The 19,869-nt window shown below is 33.3% G+C and overlaps 1 protein-coding gene across 1 annotated transcript; it reads left to right on the top strand.

The window, feature by feature from the left end:
• Window positions 1–1,770: 1,770 nt before the first annotated feature.
• LOC131801285 (gustatory receptor for sugar taste 64b-like) lies at window positions 1,771–19,340 on the top strand. Its single transcript, XM_059119818.1, has 9 exons — window positions 1,771–1,792; window positions 11,405–11,596; window positions 11,656–11,853; window positions 11,940–12,100; window positions 12,158–12,280; window positions 18,032–18,186; window positions 18,319–18,484; window positions 18,630–18,719; window positions 18,957–19,340. The coding sequence occupies exons 1-9, from the start codon at window positions 1,771–1,773 to the stop codon at window positions 19,107–19,109; spliced, it is 1,260 nt and encodes a 419-aa protein (XP_058975801.1). The 3' UTR covers window positions 19,110–19,340.
• Window positions 19,341–19,869: the final 529 nt, after the last annotated feature.

The raw sequence follows: 19,869 nt of genomic DNA, 5'->3' as shown, positions 1-19,869 counted from the left end.
ATAAACGTTGATTTTTTAAAGATTAAATTTTTCAAGGACCTTCCGACCAATAAACGTGGATTTTTTTTAAAGATTAAATTTTTAAAGATTAATTTTTTCAAGGACCAAAGGACAAATAAACCTGGATTTTTTAAAGATTAAATTTTTCAAGGACCTTCCGACCAATAAACGTGGATTTTTTTTAAAGATTAAATTTTTAAAGATTAATTTTTTCAAGGACCAAAGGACAAATAAACCTGGATTTTTTAAAGATTAAATTTTTCAAGGACCTTCCGACCAATAAACGTGGATTTTTTTTAAAGATTAATTTTTTTCAAGGACCCAAGGAAAAATAAACGTGGATTTTTTAAAGATTAATTTTTTCAAGGACCCAAGGACAAATAAACTTGGATTTTTTAAAGATTAATTTTTTCAAGCACCCAAGGACACATAAACGTGGATTTTTTAAAGATTAATTTTTTCAAGGACCAAAGGACAAATAAACGTGGATTTTTTAAAGATTATTTTTCAAGGACCAAATGCCCAATAAACGTGGATTTTATAAAGATTATTTTTCAAGGACCAAAAGACCAATGAACGTGGATTTTATAAAGTCAAATTTTTTCAAGGACCAAAGGACAAATAAACGTGGATTTTATAAAGTCAAATTTTTTCAAGGACCCAAGGACAAATAAACGTGGATTTTATAAAGTCAAATTTTTTCAAGGACCAAAGGAAAAAAATAAACCTGGATTTTATAAAGTCAAATTTTTTCAAGGACCAAAGGACAAATAAACGTGGATTTTATAAAGTCAAATTTTTTCAAGGACCAAAGGAAAAAAATAAACGTGGATTTTATAAAGTCAAATTTTTTCAAGGACCAAAGGACAAATAAACGTGGATTTTATAAAGTCAAATTTTTTCAAGGACCAAATAAACGTGGATTTTTTAAAGATTAATTTTTTCAAGGACCAAATAAACGTGGATTTTTTAAAAATTAATTTTTTCAAGGACCAAATAAACGTGGATTTTTAAAGATTAATTTTTTCAAGGACCAAATGAACGTGGATTTTTTAAAGATTAATTTTTTCAAGGACCAAATAAACGTGGATTTTTTAAAGATTACTTTTTTCATGGACCAAATAAACATGGATTTTTTAAAGATTCATTTTTTCAAGGACCAAATAAACGTGGATTTTTTAAAGATTACTTTTTTCATGGACCAAATAAACATGGATTTTTTAAAGATTCATTTTTTCAAGGACCAAATAAACGTGGATTTTTTAAAGATTACTTTTTTCATGGACCAAATAAACATGGATTTTTTAAAGATTCATTTTTTCAAGGACCAAATAAACGTGGATTTTTTAAAGATTACTTTTTTCATGGACCAAATAAACATGGATTTTTTAAAGATTCATTTTTTCAAGGACCAAATAAACGTGGATTTTTTAAAGATTAGTTTTTAAGGACCAAATAAACGTGGATTTTTTAAAGATTAGTTTTTAAGGACCAAATAAATGTGGATTTTTTAAAAGATTACTTTTTTCAAGGACCAAAAGAACAAATAAAGGTGGATTTTTTAAAGATTAATTTTTTCAAGGACCTAATAAATGTGGATTTTTTAAAGATTAATTTTTTCAAGGACCTAATAAACGTGGATTTTTTAAAGATTCATTTTTTCAAGGAACAAATAAACGTGGATTTTTAAAGATTACTTTTTTCAAGGACGAAATCAATGGGGATTTTCTAAAAATTATTTTTTGCAAGGATTAAATAAACGCGGAGAAAATGTTCGATGATTTTCTATTATGTAAGTATGAAGACAGTGAGGGATGCCTTATAAAAGTCTAGAAGGTCTACAGGGTGAGATGAAAAAACTGCAACCAACTTCAGACTACTGTCATTTCTAAGCCACTCGTCCGACAGCTGTTAAAATTATTCCAGTGATAGCTCATAATATTATTAACCAGAGGACAAAAGAATTTTGATGAGAATTTTCCAGAAAAAAAAAAATTATTCGTGATTCGGAATTTAAGCGGGACAGTGTGATTTCTTTATATTTGGCTGGAAAACAACAATTGACTATCCTTAGAGCACTGCTGTACTTAAATGTGCATAAATCTTTTGTGTCTCGTGCCATCGCTCGTTACCGATTACGTGATACTGGTAGCTTAGCCCAACGTCAAGAAAGTGGACGGAAGAAAACAGCAACATCAGCAGAAATGATTCGAAAAATATTAAAGCGACTTGATTGAAACCCAGGTCGCACTGGTCGAGCTGGCTCGTGAGCTGAACATATCACAATATTCCATTCGGCAAATATTGAAAAATGAGCTCGGGATTAAGCTATTGAAATTCCAAAAAGTGCAAGAACTTACACCGCAACAGAAAGAAAATGGACTCAAAGGAGCTAAAAAGTTGCTTCGTTTGGCCGAAAGTGGTGGGTGAACTGCCGAATTTGGTTTTCTCCGTCTCCGATGAGAAAACATTCGTTGTCCAGCAGTTTTTAAACAACAACAACATGATGGTGTTTACTTGCCAAAGAGGTCAGCTGAAAATGTGCACTTTCGGTAGGCCACCAGAACTCAAGCCTCAAGCTGGCCATGGTGATGGTGGTGGCCGCCATAACAGCCGATGGTCTCTCTTCGCTCATATTAATAGACCGTGGCATCAGAATAAATGCCGAATATTATCACGAAAATATTCTGGAGGGTGTATTAAAGCCTTGGTGGCCCGCAAACATTTTTGCCGTAGACCTTGGATATTCAAACAGGATTCAGCACCATCGCACTCATCACCCAAGAATGGTTACAAAATGAGGTTCCTCGCTTTATTTCCAGCTCACAAAATGGCCACCAAAATCTCCGGATACCAATCCGTTGGACTATTGTGTCTGGAGTATTTTGGAAAGCAAGGTTGGCACTAAAAAATGGATTTTTTAAAGATTCATTTTTTCAAGGACCAAAGGACAAATAAACGTAAATTTTTTAAAGATTATTTTTTTCAAGGACCAAATAAATGGGGATTTTTTAAAGACTATTTTTTTTCAAGGACCAAATAAATGGGGATTTTTTAAAGATTATTTTTTTCAAGGACCAAATAAACGTGGTTTTTTTAAGGATTATTTTTTTCAAGGACCAAATAAACGTGGATTTTGTTGATGGTTTTTTTATCTCACCCTGTACCCATAGAAGCTTCGAAGTAAGACCTCATGGAAGTCTAGAAGTTAGTTTTCTTTGCAAGGAGCTCCTGGACTTCTCATATTTTTTTTGTTTGCTACAGCTCTTCCTGGAAGGAATATCAAATTATGTTAAAGAAAAAAACTTACCCCAAAACTTTTCGAAGTCATCCCAAATTTCCTACGAAAACATGTTAGTTTGAATGTCCTCCAACCCCATTCCCACCTCCACACAACGACCTTGACTCAAGTAAATCACTGTTTATGACGTTAGTACAACACAATTAAATTATTAAAATAACAACAAAAACAATAACAACAACAACAGCATACAGTGACTAACTTGTCACAGCCACGAAATTCAGATATTTTTTTTATTTTGCTGACAGTCTTTTTCTTTTGTTGTTCTTGTTGTTGTGATTTTGCAAAACCCTTGTTGCCATAATTATACCCTACAACACTATGTGTTGGGGGTATTATAAGTTTGATTGGGCCAAAAATTATGTAACACCTCGAAATATTGGTTTCCCACATAGGAAAGTATATATGGATCTTCCTAGCTCGCCGAGCTGAGTCGATCTAGCTGTGTATGTCCGTCCGTCCGTCTGTCCGTCTGTCCGTCTGTCCATGTTAATTTGTAATCACTCTACAGGTCGCAATTATGGCCCGATCTTCACGAAATTTAGAATGGAGGTGGGTCTGGGGTCAGAATAGAACCCTATTTCTTTTGGAGATGATCGCCAAATGTTTAGGGGTTGAAATGGACCAAATACTGAAAAAATGTCGGATTTTGCAGTATCTATACAGGTCGCAATTATAGACCAATCGACTTCGAATTCGCATGTAGCTAGAGTTTAGGGCGGGGAAGAAGCTACCAATTTGGGTGGTCATCGGATAATATTTAGCGGGTAAAATAGACCATATCTTTTTTGTTGAAAAAATTCAAAATTTTTCATTAAACCGCGAATATTTTAAATCCCGGAGAAATCACAAAGCCATGACAAGGTTACTTCGGATCTTTATATTGATGTTAACATCCAACAAATCGGATATATAGCAAAATATGTGCGACATATATGTCTATCAAAGAAGATATGCTTGAATAATCTCTTATATGTCGAGAACGGCTGAACTGATTTCTACAGTTCTCATTAATTCAGAATGGCCTTTTGGCAGGAAAGAATAAAAAACGCGTAAAAATATCTCTCTAAAGATGAAAATATTGATTTTGTAAAATTTTCTCATATTTTTTCAATTTTGTCATATTTTTGGCATATTTTCATTTTGAATTAAACATTTGGTGATATTTCTACAGCTAACAAAACTAAGTAGTTAGGATATCAGGATATCATATACAGATCGCATTTATGGCCCGATCCTAACGAAATTTTGCATTGGGATAAGATGAGGATCAGAATAGAAGCCTACTCTTTTTGGAGATGATCGCCATATATTTAGGGGTTGAAATGGACCAAAAAACTGCAAAATTGTCAGCAGGTCGTAATTATTGCCCGATCCTCACGCACATTTGAATGGGGGTTACTGGGCATTGCAAAAGCCAAGCAGTTTCGGATGGCCATCCAAAAATATTCAATGTGTGAAATAGTTTGCCAACTTTTGTAGACAAAATACGAAAATGTCCATTCCAGTGACTTCTTGGAGAATTCACAAATACAGGAAAGACGCACTTCTGACTATTTTTTTTAATGCTGATTTCGTTGAAGAAGGTAGTCAAATGTCTGTATCTCATATAGATGCGTTTCAGTCAAAAACCAATAATAAATGTTAATCTTTTGCCACTTCTGAGAGATTATAGGTCTTTGGGAAATATTGGTTCCAGATCTAGGAAGACCATTTACCAATAAATTGGAAATGAGCGGATTAGTTTAAGTTGCTATTATTCGAAAATTAGAGAACGAAATCTGATGGTTTTCTTTTATTATTTGTCACAATATCTTGTGGAATTCTTTCGAGTATCTCGCCTATATAAACTGTATCGTTTATTATAGTGTTGTAGGGTATTCAACGGTCGGCCCCGCTCGACTGTAGCCTTTGCTTACTTGTTTTTTAATGCAAAGTGATAATCTGAAATAAATTTAATAAATGCGTGTCACCGGCTAATTTTATTAGTCATAACTTTTTTAACTTCTCGTCGTGGTGGTGGTGGTGCAGCGGTGTGTAACGAAGAGGATAATCTAATATTGGGCAGATTGCAAGCAAGAAGCGGAACCGTGGGAGAGAATTTTTTCTTATTTGAATATGAAAGTTTTGAATTTTTGTTGTGGACAGATGAAAGTTGTTGTTTTCAATATATCAAATATGAAATTTTTGTAAAAAATATTAGGAAATTGAGGGTGGAGGTGATATTCAAAATAATTATTTGATATTTTAAAACTGATTTTTTTTCAAAACAAGTAAAATAGTATCAGTCGGTTTTGACGACAAATGTATACCCTTAGCCAATGTTCGATTATTTAAATATATTTTGACTTCTGTTATGATTATTCAAATTTTTGATTCTCTATGGAGTAGGTTCCGAAGAAATGGGCAAATATTGACCATTTCATTTCGGACCTCTATCGGATGATGTATTGCGACGAGCCTGGTTTGGACCGTGTTTTGGTTTATTCCCGGCAAAGTGCTTGCTTGAGGTCATCGACACCTTGGTATTTTTTAGTGCCTACCTTGCTTCCCGAACTACTCCAGACATAATAGTTCAACGGATTGGTATCCGGAGATTTTGGTGGCCATTGTGCGCTGGAAATGAAGCAAGGAATCTCATTTTGTAACCATTCTTGGGTGACCCGTGTTGGGTGCGTTTGTGCTGAGTCCTGTTGGAATGTCCAAGGTCTGGGGCCAAAATGTTTGCATACCTAAGGTTTTAATACACCCTCCAGAATATTTTCGCTATAATATTCGGCATTTATTCTGATGTCCATAAATGCCGAATCTGACGTCTAATGTCCGGTCCATTTATGCGAGCGGAGAGCGATTATCGGCTGTTATGGCGGCCCACACCATCACCACCATGTCCGGCGCTTGAGTTCTGGTGGCCCACCGAAGGTGCACATTTTCAGCTGACCTCTTTGACAAGTAAACACGATCATTTCGTTGTTGCTGTTCACAAGCTGCTGGACAACGAATGTTTTCTCATCGGAGATGGAGAAAACAAAATTCGGCAGTTCACAACTTTCGGCCAAGCGAAGCAACTCTTTTGATCGGCTCTTTTAGGACTATTTTCTTTCTGTTGCGGTATAAGTTCCTGCACTTTTTGGAAATTCAATGGCTTTACCTCGAGCTCATTTTTCAATATTTGCCGAATGGAATATTGCGAAATGTTCAGCTCATGGGCCATTTTTCGGCCACTGCGACGCGGGTTTCGATCAAGTCGCTTCTTTACTTTTCGAACCATTTCTGGTGATGTTGCTGTTTTCTTCCGTTCACTTCCTTGATATATGTGGAGCTACGCTACCAGTATCACGGTAATCTGTAATGAGCGATGGTACGAGACACCGATTACGAGATTTATTCACATTTAAATGCTGGAGTGCTCTAACGATAGCCACTTGGCTGGAGGTTTTCCAGCCAAATATGAAGAAATCACACTATCACCCTTAGATTCCATCGCGAATAACTTTTTTTCTGAAAAATTCTAACCGAAATGCTTTTGTACGCTTGTTAACAATATAATGAGCTGTCACTGGAATAATTTTAACAGCTGTCGGACGAGTGGCTCAGAAATGAGAGCAGTTTGAATTTGGTTGCAGCTTTTTTTCTCACTCTGTATAGTACATTTTATTACTTTTCGTACACTTATAGTGAAAAAACCACCTTTAGTACAAAAATTGAATTTTGTCGCACAGTGTAATAATAACAACAATAAATCCATTGTTGTCCGGTCAACAGAAGTAAAACAAAATTGTTATTTGTATATCACATTGTCCACATCTAAACAGTAATCAGGACATATATTATAGGAAATCAACGACAACAATGACATTGTTTACTTGTCCGGAGTTATCGTAGGAGGACAGAAGGTGTGTGTGGGTGTGTGTCCTGGCAGACTTTGTAATAATACTTGTGGTATTTTTTGTTTATCGCAGAGTTTCAGAAGATTTTTGTTTGCAAAAAGGCTTAATTGAAAATTTCCCGTATAGCCCGTAAACAAGCAAAATTTTGTGGTTCAAAAAATAATAAAATATAACAAAAAAATAAAAACTCTTAACTTTGGATTACAAAATACAAGACTTCATGGAAAAGCAAACTTTTCATCAATCGGTGCGAAAAAGTATGTGAAAAAATGTTATCTTTTGAGTGCGAAAATAAAAATTAAAAAAAAAAAAAAAATAAGTAAAAAAGCTGTAAATTCGGCCGGTCCGAACTTTGAATACCCATTGGAACCTTTTGGAACAAATTTGCCAATTTTCAAAAAAATAAATAAATAAATTAAAATCCGTTAAAAATTCTGTTAAAATCTTAAAAATGTCGAATGTAACCGTTATATTAGGATTTATATGACGACGTGGACCTGCATGGGGAAATTTTGTTGTAACCATTACAATATTCAAATGTTAAATTTGACAAGTCAAAAAGCAATAAGTTCGGCCGGGCCGAACTTTGAATACCCTCCACCATTTTGAACGAATTTGGAATTTTAAAAAATAAAATCCATAAAAAATTCTGTTAAATTTTTAAAAATACCGAATATAGCCGTTATTTTGGGGTCTATACGACGTTAACCTACATAGGCATTGTTTGTCATAAGCCATTACCATATTCAAATTCGAACTTTGAAATAAACAGTGAATAATGTAGCTAAAATCATCAAAATACCGAATATAGGGAGGTACTGATATATGGGGCCTATACGAAGACGTGGACCTGCACAGACAATTTCCTGTCACAGACTGTAGTTCCCATTACGAACTCTAAATACATAATTTGAAAAAATTCCGGTGATTAATTTCGCTAAAATCATCAAAATACCGAATATCGGGAGGTACCGTTATATGGGGGCTATACGAAGACGTGGACCTGCACAGGCAATTTTCTGTCTTATGCTGTAGTATCCATTACGAACTTCAAATACCAAATGTGAAACAATTCCGGTGAATAATGTCGCATAAATCACCAAAATACCGAAAATAGGGTGATACCATTATATGGGGGCTATACCAAAACGTGGACCTACATGGCTCATTTTTAATATCAAAAGTCCTGCAGACATAATATACATTTGAGTAATATTTGATCAACCTACTTCATTTCGATCGGAAGCTAGAGTGACTTCCACAGACGGATGGAGATCGCTAAATCGACATAGATATTTATGTAGATCAAGAATATATACAGGGTGAGATGAAAATTTCAACAAATGCAAAAAATGTCACAAATAGCATCAAATTTTTGAATATGTTTAGATTTGTTCGAATTGGTCACCTTTGGTACGAATTATGGCCATCAAATGGCCAATGAAACCGTCACACGCTGCCCGAATGTTGCTCTGCTGTATTTTGGCCCATTCCCGGCGAAGCGCTTGTTTGAGGTGATCGACACTTTGGTATTTTTTAGTGCCAACCTTGCTTTCCAAAATACTCCAGATACAAAAGTACAACTGATTGGTATCCTGAGATTTTGTGGCTATTGTGCGCTGAAAATGAAGCGAGGAGCATCATTTTGTAACCATTCTTGGGCGACGCGTGCTGAGTGCGATGGTGCTGAGTCCTGTTGGTCTGCGGCCAAAATGTTTGCGGGCCCAAGTATTTAATATACCCTCCAGAATATTTTCCTAATAATATTCGGCATTTATTCTGATGCCACGGTCGATTAATACGAGCGGATAGCGATCATCGGCTCACACCATCATCATCACCATGGCCGGCGCTTGAGTTCTGGTGGCCAACCGAAAGTGCACATTTTCAGCTGACCTCTTTGGCAAGTAAACACACGAATCATTTTGTTGTTGTTGTTGTTTACAAACTGGTCGACAACGAATGTTTTCTTATCGGCGACGGAGAAAACCAAATTCGGCAGTTCACCACTTTCGGCCAAGCGAAGCAACTCTTTAGCTCTTTTGAGTTTATTTGCTTTCTGTAGCGGTATAAGTTCTTGCACTTTTTGGAATTTCAATGGCTTTACCCCGAGCTCATTTTTCAATATTTGCCGAATGGAATATTGTGACGCGGGTTTCGATCAATTCGCTTCTTTACTTTTCGAAACATTTCTGCTGATGTTGCTGTTTTCTTCCATCCAATTCCTTGACGTCGGTCTACGCTGCCAGTATCACGGTGAAGAGCGATGGTACGAGACACAAAAGATTTATTCACATTTAAATGCTGGAGTGCTCTAACGATAGCCCCTTGGTTGGTGGTTTTCCAGCCAAATATAAAGAATTCACACTATCACGGTTGAATTCCATGGCGAATAACTTTTTTTCTGGAAAAGCTGTCACTGGAATAATTTTAACAGCTGTCGGACCAGTGGCTTAGAAATGACAGCAGTCTGAAGTTGGTTGCAGTTTATTCATCTCACCCTGTATATCCTCTCCATATGGCTGAGGAGATAAGAAAATAACCTATTTAAGTCAACACTACTCCCCAAATTTTATTTTTATACGACATGGTACATACCTTAACAAAAAACAAGTTAAAAAGCAGTAATGTCGGCCAGGCCGAACTTTGAAAAGCCTCCACCATTTGGAACGAATTTGGAAATTTTTTAAAAAAATAAAACCCTTAAAAAAATCTGTTAAAATTTAAAAAAGACAAGTTAAAAAGCAGTAATTTAGGCCGGGCCGAACTTTGAATACCCTCCACCATTTGGAACGAATTTGGAAATTTTCAAAAAAATATAATACTTAAAAAATTCTGTTAAAATTTTAAAAATACTAAATATAGCCCTTATATTGGTGTCTATACGACGTGGACCTACATAGGCATTGTTTGTCATAAGCCATTACCATATTCAAATTCGGAACTTGAAATAAACTGTGAATAATGTAGCTAAAATCATCAAAATATCGTATATAGGGAGGTACGGTTATATCGGAGCTGTGTGAACACCTGGATCAGCATAGGTCCAGGCTATAGGCTATATCATCCAATACGAACGTCAAATACGACATCTCAAACAATTTCGGTGGTTATTGTACCTAAACTCGTCGAAATACCGAATATCGGGAGGTACTGATATATGGGGCCTATACGAAAACGTGGACCTGCACAGACAATTTTCTGTCACAGACTGTAGTTCCCATTACGAACTCTAAATACGTAATTTCAAAAAATTCCGGTGAATAATGACGATAAAATCATCAAAATACCGAATATCGGGAGGTACCTTTGTATGATGGCTATACTAAGACGTTCACCTGCACAGACAATTTTCTGTCTTGGGCTGTAGTATCCATTACGAACTTCAAATACCAAATTTGAACCCATTCCGGTGAATAATATCGCTAAAATGTGTGACATGAATATTTCGAGGAGTTACAAACGGAATGACAAAGTTACTATACCCTCCATGGTATGGTGGAGGGTATAACAAAAACTTGCGGAATTTAGTGCTGTTTAGTAACCTTAATACGCTTCTAGTCCAAAATTCGAAAAACCTTCCGTTATGTTACCCTTACCCACCAACATTGACCCCGATGCAAAATATCAGCTTCAGCCATTTCGCCTGGGCATTGATGAATCAGTCACTCAATCAGCTTGTGAACGGTGCGTATGATTAATTTCGTTAATTGAAATTTCTGTGAAAGTACATCAATCATACGCCCAATGTCGCAGGGAAAAATGCGTCGGATATTTACTAGAGCTATGCCAATCTAGTTCTTTATCTATTTCCGGTCGTTTGTATGAATACTCTGCGTATGAGTAATGGGAAATTTATGAAATCACTCATACGTTTAGGAACTATGATGTACTGAGCTATGAACTAGATTGACATAATTGGCAACGGCCATATACGCTTCGTACTAGGCAAAATATAATGTACGGGGCGTATGATTTATAAAATTTAAATTTCTGTGAAATTACATCAATCATACGCCCATTAACCCAATAACTAATGTTTTTTAATAGAGACCTTCGGCTTTCTCAATGAGCTTAAATTGATTCAATTTTGCTTTATATTCTGATATAGCCCCATACCAAACCTTAAGACCTCAAACTCATGACACATAACACCAATCCCCTAATAAAAAAAAACTTAGATATTAAAAATAACTCCTTCATTTACTTGCAGTCCTTTTCATATCGCAAATTTTCGCCCTATTTCCCATCTCGAATGTCTATCATGGCAGTATTGCGAGGCTGCGCTACAAATGGCTAAGCCTTCCGGTTGCCTATGCCTCGGCCATAATGATTTTAAATTTTTTGGAATTTGTGGTGGTAATTTATTACAACTTTGTGACGGGTATTAATTTTCATTCGCTGAGTAAGATCGAAATTCAGGCAATGGAAAAAAATATTTTCAAATAATTGGATGTTTTCCAGGTACCATTGCCCTGTTTCTAGTGTGTCTGCTGGAACATTATTTCTTTTGGCGTCTCTCTTCGAAATGGCCAAAATTAATGAAACAATGGCGTCAAGCGGAGGAGGTGTTCTTCAGGACCCCCTATCCGAATTATTTGACATTTAATATGAAATTTTGGCTGTGGCTTTGGTATACGGTCATTATGTGCGGTGGATTGAGTGAGTATTTTGTTTTTATATTTATATTTATTTTTAATTAATTATTTATTATCTATTTTTGATTTTTCCCTCCTGCCCATCCCCAGTGGAACATTGTTTGCTGGTCTTCAATTTCTTTCAGAACGCCGATTTGGAACGTACCCAATGCAACCTGAATGTTAGCAATTGGGAGATCTTATATTACCGCGAGAGACCCCATCTCAGATTGGTAATACCATTCCAATATTGGATGTTACCTTTGCTGGAGGTTTGAATTTTTAGCATCAACTTTCAAATAATTGATTTTGGAAATCTCCATTTCTAGTGGCTAGATCTAACTTTGGCATATCCTCGCAACTTCACCGATGCCTTTATCGCCTTGGTCAGTGTGGGCTTGGCGACGAGATTTAGACAGATCTATTTGCGCATCAGGCATGTACAAGGAAAGGTAAGAAGGGGTTTTAAGGTTTTTTCTTAGAATATTATTTTAAAGACCAAAACTTTTACAAACTGCGATTTTTAAAGAATATTTTTGTCGAGGACCAATTAACGTGGATTTTTAAAGGACCAAAAGACCAATAAACGTGAATTTTCTAAAGACTATTTTTTAAGGAACGTCAGACCAAATAAACGTGGATTTTTTACAGAATATTTTTCAAGGATCAAAAGACCAATAAACGTGGATTTTTAAAGGAATATTTTTTCAAGGCCCAAAGGACAAACAAACGTGGATTTTTAAAGAAATATTTTTTCGAGGACCAAAAGACTCATAAACGTGGATTTTTAAGGGAATATTTTTCAAGGACCAATAAACGTGGATTTTTAAAGGAATATTTTTCAAGGACCACTAAACGTGGATTTTAAAAGAATATTTTTCAAGGATCAATAAACGTGGATTTTTAAAAGAATATTTTTCAAGGACCAATAAACGTGGATTTTTAAAGGAATATTTTTTCAAGGCCCAAAGGACAAACAAACGCGGATTTTTAAAGAAATATTTTTTCGAGGACCAAAAGACTCATAAACGTGGATTTTTAAGGGAATATTTTTCAAGGACCAATAAACGTGGATTTTTAAAGGAATATTTTTCAAGGACCACTAAACGTGGATTTTTAAAAGAATATTTTTCAAGGATCAATAAACGTGGATTTTTAAAAGAATATTTTTCAAGGACCAATAAACGTGGATTTTTAAAGGAATATTTTTTCAAGGTCCAAAGGACAAACAAACGTGGATTTTTAAAGAAATATTTTTTCGAGGACCAAAAGACTCATAAACGTGGATTTTTAAGGGAATATTTTTCAAGGACCAATAAACGTGGATTTTTAAAGGAATATTTTTCAAGGACCACTAAACGTGGATTTTTAAAAGAATATTTTTCAAGGATCAATAAACGTGGATTTTTAAAAGAATATTTTTCAAGGACCAATAAACGTGGATTTTTAAAGGAATATTTTTTCAAGGCCCAAAGGACAAACAAACGTGGATTTTTAAAGAAATATTTTTTCGAGGACCAAAAGACTCATAAACGTGGATTTTTAAAAGAATATTTTTCAAGGACCAATAAACGTGGATTTTTAAAAGAATATTTTTCAAGGACCAATAAACGTGTATTTTTAAGGAATATTTTTCAAGGACCAATAAACGTGGATTTTTAAAATAATATTTTTCAAGGACCAAACGAACAATAAACGTGGATTTTTAAAATAATATTTTTCAAGAACCAAAAGAAAAATAAACGTGGATTTTTTAAAGAATATTTTTCAAGGACCAAAAAACCAATAAACGTGGATTTTTAAAGGAATATTTTTCAAGGACCAAAAGACCAATAAACGTGGATTTTTAAAGGAATATTTTTCAAGGACCAAAAGTCCAGGAAACGTGGATTTTTAAAGGAATATTTTTCAAGGACCAAAAGTCCAAGAAACGTGAATTTTTAAAAAAATAATTTTCATGGACCAAACGAACAATAAACGTGGATTTTTAAAATAATATTTTTCAAGGACCAAACGAACAATAAACGTGGATTTTTAAAAGAATATTTTTCAAGGACCAAAAGTCCAAGAAACTTGGATTTTTAAAGGAATATTTTTCAAGGACCAAAAGACCAAGAAACGTGGGTTTTTAAAGGAATATTTTTCAAGGACCAAAAGACCAAGAAACGTGGGTTTTTAAAGGAATATTTTTCAAGGACCAAAAGACCAAGAAACGTGGGTTTTTAAAGGAATATTTTTCAAGGACCAAAAGACCAAGAAACGTGGGTTTTTAAAGGAATATTTTTCAAGGACCAAAAGACCAAGAAACGTGGGTTTTTAAAGGAATATTTTTCAAGGACCAAAAGACCAAGAAACGTGGGTTTTTAAAGGAATATTTTTCAAGGACCAAAAGACCAAGAAACGTGGGTTTTTAAAGGAATATTTTTCAAGGACCAAAAGACCAAGAAACGTGGGTTTTTAAAGGAATATTTTTCAAGGACCAAAAGACCAAGAAACGTGGGTTTTTAAAGAATATCTTTCAAGGACCAAAAGACCAAGAAACGTGGGTTTTTAAGGAATATCTTTCAAGGACCAAAAGATCAAGAAACGTGGGTTTTTAAATAATATCTTTCAAGGACCAAAAGTCCAAGCAACGTGGGTTTTTAAAGAATATCTTTCAAGGACCAAAAGACCAAGAAACGTGGGTTTTTAAGGAATATCTTTCAAGGACCAAAAGATCAAGAAACGTGGGTTTTTAAAGAATATCTTTCAAGGACCAAAAGTCCAAGCAACGTGGGTTTTTAAAGAATATCTTTCAAGGACCAAAAGACCAAGAAACGTGGACCAAAAGAACAATAAACGTCAAGGACTAATAGATCAATAAACCTGGATTTTTAAAGGTCCCATGGTCCTTGAAAAAATATTCTCCAAAAAAATCCAGGTTAATTTCTCTTTTGATCCTTGAAACATTTTTCATTAAAATGTAAATGTAGATTTTTAAGAGAATATTTTTTCAAGGACCGAATAAACGTGGATTTTTCAAAATAAATCTTTTTCAAAGATCAAAGGACAAATAAACGTGGATTTTTCAAAATAAATATTTTTCAAAGATCGTAGGACAAATAAACGTGGATTTTTCAAGGACCAAATGACAAACAAACGTGGGTTTTTCAAAATAAATTTTTTTCAAGGATCAAAGGACAAATAAACGTGGATTTTTCAAGGACCAAAGGACTAATAAACGTGGATTTTGCAAAATAAATATTTTTCAAAGATCAAAGGACAAATAAACGTGGATTTTTCAAGGACCAAAGGACAAATAGACGTGGATTTTGCAAAATAAATATTTTTCAAGGATCAAAGGACAAATAAGTGTGGATTTTTCAAGGACCAAAGGACAAATAGACGTGGATTTTGCAAAATAAATATTTTTCAAGGATCAAAGGACAAATAAACGTGGATTTTTCAAAGACCAAAAGACCAAGAAACGTGGATTGTTTAAAGAAATATTTTTCAAGGATCAAAAGACCCATAAACGTGGATTTTTCAAAGACCAAAAGACCAAGAAACGTGGATTGTTTAAAGAAATATTTTTCAAGGATCAAAAGACCCATAAACGTGGATTTTTCAAAGACCAAAAGACCAAGAAACGTGGATTGTTTAAAGAAATATTTTTCAAGGATCAAAAGACCCATAAACGTGGATTTTTCAAAAAAATGTTTTTCAAGGATCACAGGACAAATAAACGTGGATTTTTCAAAATAAATATTTTTCAAAGATCAAAGGACAAATAAACGTGGATTTTTCAAAATAAATATTTTTCAAGGATCAAAGGAAAAATAAACGTGGATTTTTCAAAATAAATATTTTTCAAAGATCAAAGGACAAATAAACGTGGATTTTTCAAAATAAATATTTTTCAAGGATCAAAGGACAAATAAACGTAGATTTTTCAAAATAAATATTTTTCAAAGATCAAAGGACAAATAAACGTGGATTTTTCAAAATAAATATTTTTCAAGGACCAAATGACAAACAAACGTGGGTTTTTCAAAATAAATATTTTTCAAGGATCAAAGGAAAAATAAACGTGGATTTTTTCAAAATAAATATTTTTCAAGGATCAAAGGACAAATAAACGTGGATTTTTCAAAATAAATATTTTTCAAGGATCAAAGGACAAATAAACGTGGATTTTTCAAAATAAATATTTTTCAAGGATCAAAGGACAAATAAACGTGGATTTTTCAAAATAAATATTTTTCAAGGATCAAAGGACAAATAAACGTGGATTTTTCAAAATAAATATTTTTCAAGGATCAAAGGACAAATAAACGTGGATTTTTCAAAATAAATATTTTTCAAGGATCAAAGGACAAATAAACGTGGATTTTTCAAAATAAATATTTTTCAAGGATCAAAGGACAAATAAACGTGGATTTTTCAAAATAAATATTTTTCAAGGATCAAAGGACAAATAAACGTGGATTTTTCAAAATAAATATTTTTCAAGGATCAAAGGACAAATAAACGTGGATTTTTCAAAATAAATATTTTCCAAGGATCAAAGGACAAATAAACGTGGATTTTTCAAAATAAATATTTTTCAAGGATCAAAGGACAAATAAACGTGGATTTTTCAAAATAAATATTTTTCAAGGATCAAAGGACAAATAAACGTGGATTTTTCAAAATAAATATTTTTCAAGGATCAAAGGACAAATAAACGTGGATTTTTCAAAATAAATATTTTTCAAGGATCAAAGGATTTTTAAAATAAATATTTTTCAAGAATCAAAGGACAAATAAACGTGGATTTTTCAAAATAAATATTTTCCAAGGATCAAAGGACAAATAAACGTGGATTTTTCAAAATAAATATTTTTCAAGGATCAAAGGATTTTTTAAAATAAATATTTTTCAAGGATCAAAGGACAAATAAACGTGGATTTTTCAAAATAAATATTTTCCAAGGATCAAAGGACAAATAAACGTGGATTTTTCAAAATAAATATTTTTCAAGGATCAAAGGACAAATAAACGTGGATTTTTCAAAATAAATATTTTTCAAGGATCAAAGGATTTTTCAAAATAAATATTTTTCAAGGATCAAAGGACAAATAAACGTGGATTTTTCAAAATAAATATTTTCCAAGGATCAAAGGACAAATAAACGTGGATTTTTCAAAATAAATATTTTTCAAGGATCAAAGGATTTTTTAAAATAAATATTTTTCAAGAATCAAAGGAGAAATAAACGTGGATTTTTAAAGGAATATTTTTTCAAGGATCAAAGGATTTTTTAAAATAAATATTTTTCAAGAATCAAAGGAGAAATAAACGTGGATTTTTAAAGGAATATTTTTTCAAGGATCAAAGGATTTTTTAAAATAAATATTTTTCAAGAATCAAAGGAGAAATAAACATGGATTTTTAAAGGAATATTTTTTCAAGGACCAAAAGATGGACGTGGATTTTTTTAAAGAATATTTTTCATTTGGATTTTTTAAAAAAATATTACCCATAAACGTGGATTTTTAAAATAATATATTTGAAATAATATTTTCAAGGACCAAAAGACCAATAAACGTGGATTTTAAAGGAATATTTAAATCTTTAAAATATCCACTTTTATTTGGTCCTTGAAAAAAAAATCTTTAAACAATCCACGTCTAGTTTGTCCTTGAAAAAAAATAATCTTTAAAAAATCCACGTTTAGTTTGTCCTTGAAAAAAAGCTTTAAAATATACACCTTTAGTTTGTCCTCGAAAAAAAGTAATCTTTAAAAATCCACGTTTATTTGGTTCTTGAAAAAAGTAATTTTAAAAAAATCCACGTTTATGTTGTCCTTGAAAAAGTAATCTTTAAAAATCCACATTTATGTTGTCCTTGAAAAATGGAATCTTTAAAATATCCACGTTTATTTGATCCTTGAAAAAAGTAATCTTTAAAAAAATCCACGTTTATTTGGTCCTTGAAAAAAGTAATCTTTAAAAAATCCACGTTTAGTTAGTCCTTAAGAAAATTCATCTTTAAAAAATCCAGGTTTATGTTGTCTTTGTAAAAAGAAATCTGTAAAAAATCCACGTTTAAGTCGTCCTTGAAAAAAGTAATCTTTAAAAAATCCACGTTTACTTGGTCCTTGAAAAAATATCCTTTAAAAATCAAAGTTTGATCCTTAAAAAGATATCCTTCAAAACCCATTCTTTTATTTTTTCCTTTAGCCCATGCCCTCAATATTTTGGCTGGAAACCCGAGAACATTATTTGATGCTTAAGAAGCTCCTGCGAGATCTCAACAAAGAAATGTCCGTTTTGATTTTCTTGTCCGGGGCCAACAACATGTACTTTATTTGTTGTCAGTTATTTAATAGTTTTACGTAAGTATATATTCTCGGAGAGCGGGAGAGAATGAGAGGGAGGAGTATCTTGTAAATTTACATTATCTTTACAAATTGTGTTTCCTTTATGTAAATATCGTTATCGTCCTGCTCGTATTCCTGTCTCTCCAGCAACATTGGTGTCGACTGGGTGGCCGAAATGGCATTTTGGTACTCGCTGCTCTACAATATTTTCCGCACAATTCTAACATTTTCCCTGGCCTCCATGCTGGACGAGTACACCAGGAAGATAATAATTTGTTTGCGTGATGTACCCTCCCGGTCGTGGTGTACAGAGGTAGGTATTCGGGGCTGTGAGATTTCATTCATATTCAATAGTTATTAAAAATGGATTTCATTTTTGTTTTGTTGATTTTGATTTTCGTTGTTCCATGGCTTGTGTCTAACTGCTCTGACTGGATAATGATGTGTCCGCACTGAAGACCCAACGCTTCAGCCAACAACTGGCGGTGGATGTAACAGCTTTCACGGCTGCCGGTCTTTTTACATTGACGCGCAAACTAATTTTGGCTGTAATGACAATTTATATTCGATGTTGTTTTTGTTGTTGCCAGATTATTTTAATTAATGGATGTTGTTTTTTTGTTGTTGTTTATTTTTCTCGTTAAATTTTGATTTTGGCAAATTTGTTGACCTGCATATCTGCCATGGATGGATATTGGTGCTGCGATGCCAATAATGATGATGATGACGGCGATGATGATGTGCAAAAATTCCTGCTGCTGCTGTTTTTTGGTTTCGTTGACTAGATGGCCAGCACTGTCGTCACTTATCAGCTGATGGTCTCCAATGTTATTAATGAGGGCGCCATTAAACAAGAGACAAATTATTGCAAACATTACGAACGCTTTGAGGAAACTTTTGCTGCTGCTGCTGGAGATAATGGCGAACAAATCTCCTAGAGCTTCGCCTCCAGGGCTAATGTAAATAATTCGTTTTGAAACATTAAATAAATTATTGAAAAATGAAGTCCATTTGAATGTTAATATAGTTGATGTTGCTATTCGCTGTTGTTAGATGGCCACATGGAGGCAAGATAAATATGAATATTTATGTAGCATAATTAAAAGTTAATAAATAATTGGTGTTAGTAAAAAAAAAACAAAAGAAGATTATATGAAAAATAAGTTAAAGTTAAAAATAATATTTTTTGAAAGAAAAATGGTGAGTTTTTATTAAAGAATATCATTTTAAGGACCAAAGAAGGTGAATTTTATAAAGAATATTTTTTCAAGGACCAAAGGACAAATAAACGTGAATTTTTTAAAGAATCATTTTTTTCAAGGACCAAATAAACGTGGATTTTTAAAAGATTAATTTTTTCAAGGACCAAAGGACCAATAAACGTGGATTTTTTAAACATTAATTTTTTCAAGGACCAAAGGACCAATAAACGTGGATTTTTTAAACATTAATTTTTTCAAGGACCAAAGGACCAATAAACGTGGATTTTTAAAGATTAATTTTTTTAAGGATCAAAGGACCAAAAAACGTGGATTTTTTAAACATTAATTTTTTCAAGGACCAAAGGACCAATAAACGTGGATTTTTTAAAGATTAATTTTTTCAAGGACCAATAAACGTGGATTTTTTAAACATTAATTTTTTCAAGGACCAATAAACGTGGATTTTTTAAAGATTAATTTTTTCAAGGACCAATAA

Source organism: Musca domestica, unplaced genomic scaffold (assembly GCF_030504385.1).
Source record: "Musca domestica strain aabys unplaced genomic scaffold, Musca_domestica.polishedcontigs.V.1.1 15, whole genome shotgun sequence".
Taxonomy (NCBI): domain Eukaryota; kingdom Metazoa; phylum Arthropoda; class Insecta; order Diptera; family Muscidae; genus Musca; species Musca domestica.
This window is presented reverse-complemented; position numbering and strand designations above follow the sequence as displayed.

Excerpts from the sequence above, each read along its gene's own strand:
- LOC131801285 (XM_059119818.1), top strand. The coding sequence starts at position 1,771 with ATGTTCGATGATTTTCTATTAT. Across the intron at positions 11,597-11,655 it reads TATTAATTTTCATTCGCTGA|GTACCATTGCCCTGTTTCTA; the intron begins GTAAGATCGAAA and ends GATGTTTTCCAG. Across the intron at positions 11,854-11,939 it reads CATTATGTGCGGTGGATTGA|TGGAACATTGTTTGCTGGTC; the intron begins GTGAGTATTTTG and ends GCCCATCCCCAG.